Here is a 15,396-nt window from a genome sequence, read left to right as displayed (position 1 = left end):
CCTAACTGAACAGCTCTGTGTGGTTTCCAAACTAAGCCAACCGAGGGAGTAAAACTAGTATTTGTGGCAATTCTTGTGTGGTGTAATTAACCACCACCCAAGGCAGTTACAATTCTTTGGTTTAGGCTATTCCTTTAACGGTCTGATAAAAGGTTCCTCATAAATTCACTTTATTCCTGAGCGCAAAGGTATGCTCGTTTCACAACAGGTAAATATATTTCACCCACTGGTTTGGGAGCCCCAGGCTGTGTCTAAGTCCAAATAGCCAGCTGTTCTGTTTGTCTTCATGGTCCCTCTGCCATCAGCTTACATTGACACCGTGGGAGGAGGAAATACATTTGGGCATGAAAAGTGCTCTGTGGTCAAAGAAACAAGCCCTGTGCTGAGGGTGGTATCAAATCCCTAAGGTTCCTAAGCATCTTATTGGTTATGAAAACTAAAACTCAAGCTTTCACAATCACTTAGTGGTTGAGATTTAGAATGCGAGTATTGCCACTACTATGCTGTTGTCTTCACTAAAAGGCAACAGCAGCAGTTCAGATCTTGTAAAAACAAGAAATCTACTAGGCTCATTTACCTTAATGCAGCACCATAAACAAACTAAACTAATAAAGGTCTGACTTAGATTAATAATTCCTACAAGGAAGGTTGGGGAGGGGTGGGGGAGATAAGAGATCAACTGAAGAAGACCGATTTGATCCTGCAGTTAAACCTACTGTTAGGAAGTCCTCAAATAAAAACCTATGGGGGAAAAAGGCTCGATTAGATACCAAATTTTTCAGTCCTGATAATAGCAACTAATCAGAATCTGTCAATTTTGTTCTTTACCCTTAGTTAGGGATTTCTTTTGGTGGTAGGAGAGTAGAAGGGGTCAAGTAGAAAGTGGATAAATGCTCTAGTCAAATAAAAGTTATCTACAAACAACTGCATTTATGACATAATTGCCATCCATGCTTGCCAGATGTTGCCAAGCTTCATAAGAGAAGATACCTGAACTTCCCCTTCTCAGAATCCCCATTGTTTGAAGTCCATTTGAGGATTACCTACTTCCCTACTGGCCCAGTGCACCATACTGCCTTCCTGCTGCAAATGAGCTAGATGGTCATTAAGTCCATATGGCTCCATACAACACAGACCAAACTGTAGGACTGTTTACAACTTCTGGAATATATCATTTTAGAGATGAAAAGGGCTGAAGAGATCACCTTACCAAATCCTCTCATTTCACAGAAGTCAAGGCCCAGAGAGGTGAAGTGACTTGCCCAAGGTACCACAGACAGTTAACTGTAGACAGAGGGCTGGAACCGAGGTCTCCGCCTTTCTGTCTGGTCCTTTGCCCGCTACCCCACACTATAATTTCAATACTTTAAATCATGGTTCTCTGAGAACCGTAAGCTTAAATTATTTCAGGCCTGGAGCTCCCCTCTGAATCCTGCCGGAGAGGATGGAGAACAGCACGCTGCCCTGAGAGGGGGGTAGGATCTTTTGGATGAGGCCAAAATGTAAACCGTAGATTCTACACAGACACCCAATATACCAAAAGGCACTGCCAATTATACAGGGTGGGGTCTTTAAAAAAATGTTCTGGGTAAAAATTCCTGAGATCCCACTGTAGATCTAAGTGGGTGGGAATACCACCACAGAAAGTCAAAGGCTTTAGCCACCATAAAAAAAAATTCTTGCGATACATTTATCCAGCCCATTTCTAATGGTTTTTAAAAAATGCTCTTTGATGATGATGATGATGATGATGATGATGATGATATAGTAGCCTCTGCCAATTCCTTTGATGAAGAAAGTCATTCTTTCAAGGCCAATGCCAAGGAAACACACATTACTGATTAGCACAGGACAAGTCCTTTGAACAGCAAAGACCATTTTAATGACCAAACATATGCTGATGAGCCTTAAGTGCTAAGTCAGGACTGCTTCACTTAGCAGGATTTATGCTCACAAAAAAAGGAAACGGGTCTGAATATTGATTTTTTCATCTGAGGAAAAATCTTATGCCAGCAGGTTTCCATACTTTTAGCATAGGATTCTATGTTCTAGGCTCCTCTGAGGAGCCCATGCAAACATCTCTATGCAATTCTCACACATTTGGGCAGAGACAGGAAATGATAAGAAAATGTTTGGAAGACTGTGTTGGCACAATTCAATCTAGAGTGGGACAAGTGACGGCCGAGAACAAGAGCAGGGCAAGAGGACTGGCTGGGACCAAGCTATGCTGCTTCCTCCAGTTTATCAAGAGGTAGGCAGGAAACACAAGCAAGGAGATAGCAAGCCTCTCTCTGGATTCAAGGAAGAAGCCCTCCCAGACACCAAGGAGAGAGGAACTCCCTCCTGAGAAAGGAGAAATGGCTGTCCAGGACAGGGATAGGGGGAGGGACGTGCTTTTACAGGACACACTCTAGCCAACAGGCTCCATTCTCCCAGGGATCGCTCTACCTAAAGTTACCATCCTGGTCAGGCTTCTGCCTTGTCTGGAGGTCATCCAATCTTACTGCCAATTTCTCCAGGTTAGAAAAGCAGCTTACATGGGCATCTGAATTGTGGGGGAAACTGGCTAAGCCTCCCAATCTGTTTCTTCTTTTGAACAACATCTCTTTAACTGCTAAGGCAGTAAAATAAATATTGAGATTTCCAAAGACAAGAATTATGTAAGTAGCAGGGAAGACATCTTATTGAAGAAATTGGTGGGGGAGCCAAAGATACCATCAGAAAGTAAACAAACTAAAAAACCTGACTATCCACTCTGACTCAAACCTCAGTTGTTCCTCATCTCCTACCCTCATGGGCAGACAGCGACAGTATGTGGAACAATTAAGAAAAGATTAAAATATGTTTGGTTTGTGATGTTTAAGAAGGAAGAAGGATTTAAAAAAAGAAGAAGGAAGAAAAAATAACTGCTGGAAAGATTTTTACCAAATGGTACTACATTTTACATTCTGGATTGTATGTGATTATCTGAAAAAACACTTATTGTTTGTGATTGTTAGAAGGGCAGACTCTGGAGCCAGACCACCCTGGGCATTCACCTTGATTTTCTCACCCGTAAAATGGGAATAATAATAATACTTCTTGAAGGGATTGTTGGGAGAGTTAAATGAGTTAATATACATAAAGCTCTAAGAACAGCACCTAGTATACAGTGAGTGCCATATAAGTGTCAATTATTATGATGATTCATCAAGAACTGTGAAAGACACTAGGATCTAATCACAACAGAGGTCTGATCCCTGCCTTCGTGGAGTTTATGATCTAATAAGGGGCCATCGGAGTCAAAGAACCAGACAAACAAAATGACAAATTGCAGGAAGTGCTATTAAAGAGATATACAGGACCCATGAGAGCATAACAGGAGAAGCCGATTTGGTATTGAGTTGGGGGTTGTGGGATCAGTGTCAAAGGTTTTCCTGAAGGAGTGACATCTGAGTTAAGATCTAAAGGAAGAGGGGGAAGAAGGGAAGAATTTCCTGGGCAGAAGGAACAGCCTGTGCAAAGGCCCTGAGACTGAAGATGATTTACTGTGTTTGAGGACCTAGTGGGCCAGTGCTCCTGGGGAGACAAAGCGGAAAGGGCAATGGGACAAGGTGGGGCTGGGAAAGCTGGCCGAAGCCAAGTGTGTGCTCATACAGCGAGGCCACAAAAATCAGAATCTTCATTGCGTGTCTTGTTACCCATGCAGCTCACAGAAAGAGAAGGAAGAGGTGCTGTACACATCCGTGCAAAGCAAATCTGGAGGAAACAAATGTTCCCTAAGGTGAAGTGTGATATACAAGACACAACCGTGTTCACTCCCTAGGGGAGTCTTCTCTGGTGCTTTATTTGATACCAATGCTGGACTGATGCTGGTTTACAGCTGAGTATAACACACCAAAACCTCATGGGAAAGGGTAGTAGTAAGACTGTTATATGAAGTATGGTCTATAAAACAAACTCCAACACAAAATCTTTTGCTTTGAGACCCCTCCTCCGAGGGACTTCTCTGACCAGCCACCAGGCACGGATTTGGAGGCCCAAAGAGTGGAACATGCCTCCTCCTGTCCTTTTATCCACCGGGGTGCTCCATCTCCCCAGTACCTGCAGTCAATTCCAGGCTCCTTTTGCCACAGTAAAGGTAACCATACAGTGAGGGTGAGTCGTTGGATCACGGTCTCACATTACTCATGCAGGCTGACAAGTTATCAATCTCTTCTAGGCACTCCCTGTTTCACACTTCTTCCTGTTGGCTGACTCGTGTATCTCCAACTCACTTGCTAATTCACTTATTTCAACCCCACTCCTGGGACTGGACTCTCTCTTTTAACCTACAGATGCACAGAAAGAAGGGTCCTGTTAGGTATAAGGTACTGGAACCCCAAGGCTTATAACACTCCTGCCTTCAAGGAGTTAACCATCTAGCAGAGAAACTGTACAACACAAGGGATAATATGGCAGGTTCCATAACCACGCCCCCTGAAGGCTGGCCTGGCAGTGTGCCCAGGCCCTGTCCAGGGCGATTCCCTACGATTCCGAGACCCACACTCCCCTGCTCGGGCTGCTGGTCAATCCTTGGCCTATCCTGTGTTCACGTAATTCCAAGTTAAACAAACAAGAGTTCCTCAGGTATCCCCACAAGCCTGGCACATGCTCGACAGATGATTTTTGGGTGAATGAAGCTGAAAGATGAGACTGGGAACAGGGGTATATGTTCTGGCTCGGGCTCTGGGCAAGTCATTAAATTTCTCCTGCCATCAGTACCTGATTCTATGAAGGAGGAACACTGGGTTGGAAGCTCAGAAGTGTGATGAGCCATGATTTACCAGGCCCTCATGTCTCCTCAGGCTTTGCTGTAGATTCTTCTCTCCCTAACTGATCAAAACATGCCAAAACCCACCTGAGAATTTGGGAGAGTTTAGAAGTCCTGATGCCTCTGAACACAGTCATCCCCAATCCTGGTCTTTCAACACCTCGGTGTCTCCATTTATCTCAAATTATTGCAACATTGGCAATTAGTAATAATCTGATTCACTTTAAGGTTCAGGGTGGGGAAAAAGAAATACCACAGAAATCAACCAATAATATGTGGGAGGAGGTAGGTTACTCCCAAGGACACACACATGCTATAGGCTATAAAACCAACCATCTCCTACACTGAAAGGAGATCTCTATTCTTCTCCAAACCACAAATCAGATAAGTGACTGAACTTTACTCCAGTTCCGAAAGCCCCAGAGATTTCCAAATACTGAACCATCAGATCAAGATGTCTTAGGGTTGGTTTTAGAAGCAACTGTGGTTTGGTTCCCAGTCAGTTGAAGAGAAAAACTACAGATAAACTGGTTCTTAATCTCTTATGTGTAAAGGAAACCGTTTTCTTCTCTGTAAAACAAGACCACCGCAAGCGGAAAATGAACCCAACAGAACTAGAGGATGAGGCCACTAAATTGTTCAGAGGTCAGCGATTCCCCGAAACTGGCTTTACATCTCTCACGCAGTATTTGAAGTTACCCCGCGATCTTATAAATCCTTCCACCAGGGAGGAAACTATTTGATGTTCTTTGAGTAACAACTGAGGTCGCTGAGATAACTGGCCGGCCACGTCCTGCCCCTTGCTGTACCGACAGGCCTTTCAACCGGCACCTGCTGCAAAGGCCTTCGGGCGGCGAGGCGGAGAGACACCGATAGCCAGTTCTCACAGAAAAGGGGAAGGTGAGTCTCACAAACTGTCCCCTCCTACCATGTGCTTCCAACACACACATTCTCACCCGGGTAAGAAAGCTCTTTTTTGTTTATATGCTTCATTCTTGTACCTTAACTATCGGACTTACTCCTCCCACAAATTTCTTCCACACCCACACCACCCTGGCTACTTCACTGTGGCTACAGAAGGCTCTCTTAAAACTCAGAGATGAATTTCAACTGCAAGGGTGCTGCAAAGGGACCTGGAAAGGAATACTGTTTTGATTTCTTAGGCATCTTTATATATGGAGAAGGGAGCAATAAGTGAGCTAAGTGTCACTTTAAATAATTCTAAACATTGTGTAATTCAATAACTAAGTGTATTTGAATGTAAGGCCAATTATTAGTAAAAGCTGATTTTTTTAAATCCTCCCACTTGGATATGTTCTTATTGATTTTTTTTTTTTTTTAAGAGAGAGAGGAAAGGGGAGAGAGAGAAAGCGCAACATCAATGTGAGAAAGAAACACTGATCGGTTGCCTCCCGTATGCACCCTGACTGGAAATTGAACCCCCAATGTTTTGGTTTATGGGACGACACTCCAACCAACTGAACCACCCGGCCAGGGCAAAGCTGATTTTTTTTTTTAAGCAATTGGAATACCTACCAGTCTGTAATTACTTGCTCTTTAAGAGTTGGGCAATATTGTACTATATTAGAAACAAATATAATGCTGGGTTCTCTATTTCTAGTTCTGCTGCTAACCAGCAGACTGTAGCGATCCCAATTCTCTATAATATAAGCCCAAAGCTGTCTCTAGGCCAGGCCAGGGCTCTGTGATACTACAGGGCACAGGTAGACACATCTGCTCTGCCCAGGATTAAGGTACAGGAACTACTTAATGGCCTCAATCTGGCTGCACATTAGTCACCTGGGGCTTACAAAAATGTTTTTTAAAGGAAGGATGTCAGTCTCCATGCCTTCAGATTCCGATTTCATTCACCTGGGGTGGGGCCTCGGCACAGGGTTCTTAAAAAGCTCCCCAGGTGACTAACGCAGCCAGGGCTGAGCAGCACTGCCTCGAGTCACACATTCCTGGCTGCAGCTGTGGCCCTCCTGCAGGTGTTTCTCTCGTTCCTAGAGGCCCCTCAGGAGTCATGGGCCACTGGCTTTAAGAGAAAAGATGTCTGATTTAGTTTGGGCAACAAACTCCTCTGATAACTGTACATCAATGGCAACATCAGGTTCTATAACGATCTGATGGCAATGTTTGTTCAGAAAATGTATGAAAAAATTCAGTTTCCATGACAAACACTCCTGCAGCCTAGACAAACAATTATTCCCCCACTGGAAACGGGGAGGCGGGGGGGGGGGGGGGGGGCAATAATCCACCGGAGAAAGCGTTGGTTTTGAATTATAATTATAAATTAGTCTACTAACTACGGAAATCATGTTTAATACATAGGACGACAACCCTCGATCAGGAGTTCATTCTTTAATAGTGAAACATCATGCTGAGTGAAAAATGAAAGTGACTTGGAATAATCACAACCCATTTATCTCCTGGGGCGTGGTAATGTTAAAATTAACCTTACTGCTGATATGAGGAGCCCACAGAGAGGACACCACACACTACGGGTCATGTCCTGGAAGCCCTTCTCACTCTGTAGAAAGGAACACTACCGATGAAAGCCCATTCAAGAAGATAGATTACAGCTAAAGCAACATCTCCCTGCCCTCCAAAAAACCCACAACCCACTTGCCTGATGATAAACAGCTCCTTGTTTTATTGGTCTTAACAAGACTCAAAGAGGCATTCCATGAGTATTTGCTGAGTGCCCACTACAGTGAGTATGGCCGACCCACCATGCCAAATGCTATAGAGGATGCGAAGATAAGCGAGGCAGGGTCCCTGCCTTCCAGCACAGACCAGCAAGAGGAGTGTGACGGCCCCTATCCCAGGGCACCTTCTTGGCCCCTTCCTCTCTTCCCTCATTACACTCTCCTGAGACCCCCCTAAGCTAACCTGAGTCCCTCCATTGTGCTCCAATGTCCACTGTGTCCCGCCCTCTCCCATCATCGCAGACCTACTCCCTGGTGCCAGAATGCTGGGAGGTAGGGGCCTCTGCAAAGGCAAACACCCCAGGCCCAGCTTGATGATTAGAGTTCTGAATTTTGAGGATTCCCTGAGGAAGGTGACTGCACTATGGAGGACTGACTTTGGTTCAAGGCTTCTCAGACATGAACTTTCAGTTTTGCTGTTTCAGAAACATTTCTGGGCGAGATCTTACTGATCAACGTGCACCTGCTTGGATATTATTAGACCTCTTAAACTGTGAATTAGGCTTAATCTCCTCTCCATGATGGCCACTGGATTTGGCTCCAGAGTTCAGAACAGTCAGTTTTGCTGGAGAGTCTCAGGTGAAGGCAGTGTTTCCAACTCAAGGTTGCATCTTTCCTACTGAAACAAAGGGTAAGAGGCTACAACTCTTGTGGGAGGAACAAGAGCATTATCTGAGCATTTCCCTGAAGCTTACCAATCTTCCTTCTCTTGCTGGTCCTTGGTCCTTCTCTAGATCCTCTCTCATTGCAACATGGCCGGGTCACCTGCTCAGGGTGTGACTGGTGTAGCTGGACTGATTTGTCCTAACAAACACACCAGAACATCAGCACTGCAGGGACTACTCTTCAAAGAGAAGCAGGAGGATTAGGTTCAAGGCTCAGTTCTGTCAATGACACATGACCTCAAGGTCGCATGACCCTCTCTGGCCTCAGCTTTCTCATCTGTCTGCTCTGGGGAACAGAGCAGGGCAGTGATCTTCCAACGTAGGGAGGGAAGATGATGCCTGAGAGAGGGTGGTATAAGCCGCAAACACCACCCTCGAAGGTTCTAATGGGCTCCCACTGTTACTGACACGCCTCCTGTTCCTTATGTGGGGATGGAGTAAAGGGAAACACTGAGGCTCATTGCATTAGACCAGTGAGATCCCTTCCAACTGTCTAATATACTCTGATTCTAGTTACTTTGGGAAGCATTTATACCTTTATGTATCTATGCTCCTGTTGCTCACAAATATTTCTGGAGTTTTCTGGAAATTCCCTTTAAAGAATATACCTGTGAGAGCCCTCCATGGTGGAAAGTCTTTAGTTGGTTTTTAAAAACAACCAAAAATCATATCCAAGTGTCCTCAGTAAATTGTGCAATCAAGCTGACTAATAGTTTTCACCAAAACTTCAGTGTGAAGCACATGAAAGTTATATTCAAGCACAGATCGGAAGGAATTGGGAAATGTTTTAAGCTGTGTAAGGATAATTGGCTTAAGAGTAAATATTTGCTCTTTTAGGGCTCCCTATGTGTTTTAAGTTGAATCATTAAACTGATTGACTACATTATTAAATGAAGCACTGAAAAGTAAAACAATTTTAAAAAGACTAACTTATAGGACATGAACATTGACTCTGAAGGGGTGATTATTTTGAAAGAGACAACATTCCTTTGGACGAATAAGTTTAGGTATATTTGTGGGAAAACAAAAAAACACCAAAGGCATGATGGTATTGTCAAGTGGCACTTTAATCTTCCCAGGAAAAACAGGTGCATGGACAAGCTGTATGTTTTAAGAACAGCAGCCTCCAAAAGGCACAACCAATGTGTCAATTCTTGATTTACCAATAGTCTTGAAGCAAAATTGTAAACGGCCTCACAACCAACTATATAAAGAATCTTGTCTGTCGGAGGCAGGCTACCCTCAAAACCAACCTTGCAGATGACCCCGAGGTATCTGAGGGTGCTCATGGGAGCCACATCTGCTACAAAGCTGATCTGAAACCACTGCAGACCCAGGGGCCCTACAAACAATTTACTGAACAAATCAGAATAAAACATTTTCTCAGTAGGTCTTGGTAAGAAAGGGTCATCAATAGACTGCTATGGTCATTTGCATTTTCAAAATATAAGCAAAATAAAATCTAAATATTTCATTTCCGCTTGACTTAAAATCCATGCTGCTGAAAGAAAACAGCTTACTTTAAAATGGCTATTATAAACCCAATTTAAGGCAAGTTTTGTACTTTTTAAAACATCCAAAGTAGTTTGAGGGCTGGGTGAAGGAGCTGTAAAATATTACGTTTGATCAGCAAATTCCAGTTCTAGGAATTTATCCCAAGGAATAATTAAGCAGTTAAGATGCGTTCAAGCCCCGGCCACTGTGGCTCAGCTGGTTTGATTCCTGGTCAGGGCAGGAGGCAGCCTAAGGATATTGATATTTCTCTCTCATCGATGTTTCTCTCTCTCCCTCTCCCTTCCTCTCTCACTAAAATCAATAAAAACATTTTTAAAAAAGGAAAAAAGGTTTATCAGATTGTTTATAATAATGAAAATTAAAAACAGCCTCAATATTCTACCTGGTTGAATGGTCAAATTATGGTATATCCATTCAGAAGTATTACACAGAAAAGTATTATGAGAATGATGTTGCAGAATTAAACTTATTAACAATGAAAGAAAGATCTGTGATATGTTCAAGTTTGGGGAAGAAAAATATTACCTATGCAAATATGTGCACAGGAAAAAGAATCTGAAGGTATATATATCAAGGTGTTAGTAAATTAGCCACCAGGGAAATGCAAATCAAACCATAATGAGTTACCACTTCACACCCACTAAGATGACTATAATCAAAAAGGCAGATCATAGCAAGTGTTGGTAAGAATGTGGAGACACTGGAACCCTCCTACACTGCAGGTGGGAATTAAAATAGTGCAGCTGCTTTAGAAAACAGTTTCCCAAAAAGTTAAACATACAGTTACCATATATATGACCCAGAAATCCCACTCCTAGGTATATACCACCCCCAAAATGAAAATATATGGCCATTCAAAAATTTGTATTCAAATGTTCATAGGAGCATTATTTATAATAGCCAAAAAGGAGAAACAACCCAAATGTTCCATCAACTAAAGAATGGATTAACAAAACATGGTGTGACCATATAATGCAGTGTTAACAGCAATAAAAACAAACGAAGCACTGATACACACTACAACCTGGATGGACCTTGAAAACATTATGCTAAGTGAAAGAAGCCAGTCACAAAAGACCACATGGAATATGATTCCATTTACGAAATTAGTTATCTGCCTGTCTCAGAGGCTGTGAGAAATGGGGAGTGACAGCTAATGTGTATGAGGTTTCTTTGGGAATGATGAAAACTGATTGCGACCATGGTTGCACAATTCTGTGAACTGTACACCACTGAACTGTACACTTTAAATAAGTGAATTACATGATATGTAAATTATAAATATCTCAATAAAGCTGTTAAAGTATTAACAGAGGTAATATTTGGGTAGTAGGATTGTAGTAAGTTTTTTTTTTTCATTTAGACTTCTCTATGCTTTCTAACTTTTCTACAATGAATATGACTATGTTGAGGGGTTAAAAAAAATCTTCCCATGTTATCATATAGAAATGTTCCCATGTTATCATTCAGGAAGCACTAAACACATAAAAGATTCGAAAATAAAAGGGAAATACACCTTTCCTTATAATAGTGGAAACTGCAAGCAATCCATATGACCTCAGCAGAGTGATCACTAGGCAAAGCAAGGCTTAGCACCACGTCAACCCGGTCCCCACGCCAGGGCTGAGCACAGAAAGCTCCAATGTTTTGTCATGAATGATGGTTTACTAAAGTGCCACTAAAAGTGACAAACGCACTCAGAACATTTCCTAACAGGTTATGGGAAACATTCTGTGGGAGCGAGGGAGGGAAACCGAACAAAAATATAAACACGTATTTTTACACTGTTGTATTTGCTGTGTGTTTGCACATGAACAAAGATGGCAAGATAATCAGAAGTGATTTAGACTGTCCAGATGTAACTTAAATTTTTAAAAAGAAATGCAAGCTAGGAGCTTATGATTAGCTTTTTAAGTTCTACTTTCCCAATCCATATCTAGTCTCTTTTAAATATCTCTGAGAATGTGTTGCTCTGTGGCAGGTTACTAAACATAGAATATAGCAAAGATAAAGACGGCGGGGGGTTGGGGGGGAGAATCGCCAGCCCCTGGGAAATATATTCAACCCGCATGTTTCTTATTCATGGACTGTGATTCACCATGGTGTAAGCCAGCATCACACTCTAATCATATTGCTAGGTTACAGGCCCCAAGTTATTTGTGCATAATAAAAATGGAATCCATTTGATACATTAGGTTTTTCTCCCCTATATCATCTCTTTAAGGAGAACATGTGATCATTATAAAACACACACAACATTGAACCAAAAGATTACTTTGGATCCCCAAACCAAAGAGGTTTCCAATGATTCTTCTACCTGAAAAACGGAGTCAGAATCTGAGTCAGGCAAATAACCATCCCCCAGGCCCACGCAGGTGGTGCTGCTCTGTCCAGACATGAAGAAACCTTTACGGAGCCCACTGTCCACTATTCTGGAATATGGTCTACCGTTGAACTCTCTCAGGAAGACTCCTCATACACTTCTTCTCCTTGCTCTGAGAAGCTATGCTACTGTGGAAAGCCCAGTGGGCAGGCAGGTTAATGAAATAACAAACACACACATGTGCACAACTACAGTCTCATTTCATGATTAGCAGCCCTGATGACATGAGCTTAATGAAACATTCTCCTCCTGGCCTCAGAATAAATACTTGCTATCTCCTATTAGGATAATTCGTGCAGGTGATAACTATCAGGATGCATGGTAAGTGAGGACATTCCACGTTAAGACTCATGTCTCAGATGATATTCTCAGTGTGTTTCTGTACGTACATGGCCCTCAGTTCTCGGTGACATTTTTTTATTCCGCTGTATAACCAAAACACTGGTTTTAATCATTATGTTGCACACCTGAAACTAATATAACATTGTACATCACTGTAATTGGGAAAAAATTTTACTTAAAAATAAAGTCAAAACACTGAATAAAAGAATGCTATCCTATATAATAAAAGCGTAGTATGCAAATTGTCCCCTCGACTGGGAGGTTGTCCCAGAGTTCAACCAGGGGGCGGGGCCAGCTGGGGGAAGGGAGGGAGGCCCAGCCGGCAGCCACTAGAGACCCTACCAGTGCACGAATTTCAGCACTGGGCCTCTAGTATATTATAACGGAAGAAAGTATTTTGCCACACACGCTACAGATCTCTTTGGTACTTGAGAGAAGGGGCACCTCAACACGGGAAAATGAGGACTACGTGACAGCGACGATGTGACAGCAGTGATGTAACACAAACCAACATGAGGTTCAAGATCCAGGTCTAGGATGGAGGGGGAAACTCCCTGGATTAACAGTCTCAAATCCTTAATAACACTGATGTTATTGCATTTTGATCTGAAAGCCTAGAGTTGCAGCCCATGATGAGTCAGTGTCTGGCTCAATCAGACACAAACTGAAAGAAAAATCACAGTATTGCCTCCAATGCTCTAGTTATGTCATCAATCAAAAAGAAAGAGCATTCAAAAATGCTCCTTGCAGACACATAATATAAAAAAAAAAAATGACTGAGAGTAAAAAGCACCTGTGTTGGGGGATTCGAGGGGTAAGGAGAGTACATTTATCATCTATGAAGTGCAAGGTGCCTTCAGGCATGTTAGTATGTTAGCTGTCCCCATTTCACACAGAGCAGAGTCTCTAAGAAGTAAAATAACTTGCCTGAGGGCACCAGAACTCGGGCTTGTCTAATTTTACAGCCAGTGCATTCTACACAACATCACTGCTGCCTGGTTTTAACTGCCCACTTTGCAATGGGTTTCTTTTAGAGTTTTCAAGTAAGAATTCTCACTACATTTGGGGATAGAAATTTTTACTGGCAGATAATTCTGGGAGTGAAATTCTGACCTTTTACCTAAAAATGGAGTGCCACTAAAACATAACCTTCCAATAGGGTCTGGAATATTTTACCAGGAACTCTGAGAAGTCTGGATTTCTAAATACAATTTGCAAATATTTACATGAAATGAAACTATATTCCCAACTAAAGCTAAATAGTTATTTGGGGGATGGTTTAAGCCTAAGTTATTCAATAACTAAAACACTAGACTCCAATGAAAGAACAGCATGGAACTATGTGGCAAAGAAAACCATATACACTTTGGCCTTCATTATTCGAAATGATCAGCTTCCAGGCCATACATATGGTCATTCTCTTATCTGTGAGCATATGCCAAGCAGCAGTTAACCAATCCAAGATATAGTGTTGAAGTTCAAAACCTGAACCTAGTTGTGAAAGTGGATTTTTTTTTAATTAGAAGAAAAACTTAAATTACACGAGTTCTAACGTGAAGTGTGCACAAATTTTCCTTTAAAAAAACCAAAACCCGAGTGTGAAAAGGTAACCTTATACTATATTATTACAGCTGTTTCCAAATCCTTGTTACTCCAAGAGCATGGAGTATTATTTACCTAAAATGCATAATCTCCAACGAGTTCCCGCTGTGGCACTCAGGTACACATATGTCCATTTTCCACCTGGACACCTGGTACATGATATCCATATTAAAGAGTACACAGTGGAGGTCATTAAACAGATCCTGCACCAATGTACCATACCCACATCCTGAACAGTATGTTTTTTTAAAAAAAAACACCACTCGCTAGGTTCTTCCAATCAGAAGAGAAAAAAACAAACAAGTGTGTCCACAAAATGTCCTCCCAGCCGTGGTGCCCAAATCCACAGCCAGAGTAAAAGGTCTTAAATAGTTAAATAAATGTCAACCGGGCACTTCTCCCCCCAAAAAAGGTGAGAAGACGTTTCGGACAGCCCCACAGTGTTCTCCCAGAAGGAGACAGTCTTTCACCTCAAGTTCTGAAGCGGCTGCACCGCTGTCCCATATGGGGTCTTAAAAACGAGTCCAATTCCCACAGCTTAACTTGCTTAAGGAACTCTTGGTGCACAAAAGGCAGCCTCCTGCCTCGCAATGCCAAGGAACCCGCAAGACAGGTAAGCAGGTTCAAGCTCCTGGGTAAAAAAAAAGCTCGCTCTCTCCCAACTGCTTGCGTTTCCCAAAGTTCTCGCCTGTTAAAAGTTCCAACCAGGATGATAAACGCGAGACATTCCTTTCCCCTCGATTACAGGGCCCTCTCAGCCCTTCCCCAGCGGCCACCGCAGGCAGAGCCCGCGCCCACCTCTGGGGAGGGTCCGGCAGGTGGCCTTCTGGAGACCTGAGGTGCCACCGGGGCGACAACAAGTTGCGCACAAGGCCGCACCGAGAAGCGCTGCCCGTGACACCGCGCCGGCCGCGAGGCCCTCCGGGTGGCGTGCGCCTCGGCGTGGCTGGCCGCGGCCGCCACTCGGACCAGCCAGGAGGCGTTCGCTCCCCGCCCGGCGCTGCCTCCTACGCGCGTCTGGAGCCGCCGCCGGGGCGCACGGGGCCTCGAGCTGCCGCCGCCGCTGGGCTCCCAGCTCGGAGTCCGGCGGGCGCCGAGGTGTCCCTCCGTCCCACGACTCCCGGTCACTCACCCTGGAGCCGGGCAGCAGCAGCGCCAACAGCAGCAGCAGCAGCAGCCGCCGCCGGGCGGGCATGGCGAGAACTCCGTCCCGGCTCCCGGCCCAGCCAGCCGGCTCTGGGGGGCGGTGCGGGAGGGCGGAGGACGGGGCGGGGGCGCCGCGACAACAGCGCGGCGGCGGCTGGTCTTCAGCGAAGGAAGAGCTGACTAGGCGGTGGCGGCACCCCCATTCCCGACCCTTTAAGCGCCGGGCCGGCGCTTCTTCCG

The 15,396-nt window shown here is 43.9% G+C and overlaps 1 protein-coding gene across 1 annotated transcript in view; it reads right to left on the bottom strand.

The window, feature by feature from the left end:
* ERN1 (endoplasmic reticulum to nucleus signaling 1) overlaps positions 1–15,396 on the bottom strand; it is a 68,109-nt gene extending 52,713 nt beyond the window's left edge. Inside the window, exon 1 of the mRNA XM_079798561.1 lies at positions 15,143–15,396. Coding sequence (XP_079654687.1) covers positions 15,143–15,205 — 63 coding nt within the window. The 5' untranslated portion in view covers positions 15,206–15,396. The remainder of the gene's footprint in view (positions 1–15,142) is intronic.

Source organism: Cnephaeus nilssonii (genome assembly GCF_951640355.1).
Source record: "Cnephaeus nilssonii genome assembly, chromosome: 19".
In the NCBI taxonomy this organism is placed as follows: Eukaryota; Metazoa; Chordata; class Mammalia; order Chiroptera; family Vespertilionidae; genus Cnephaeus; species Cnephaeus nilssonii.
The sequence above is the reverse complement of the archived record's forward strand: the minus strand, read 5'-3'. Positions and strand labels throughout refer to the sequence as shown.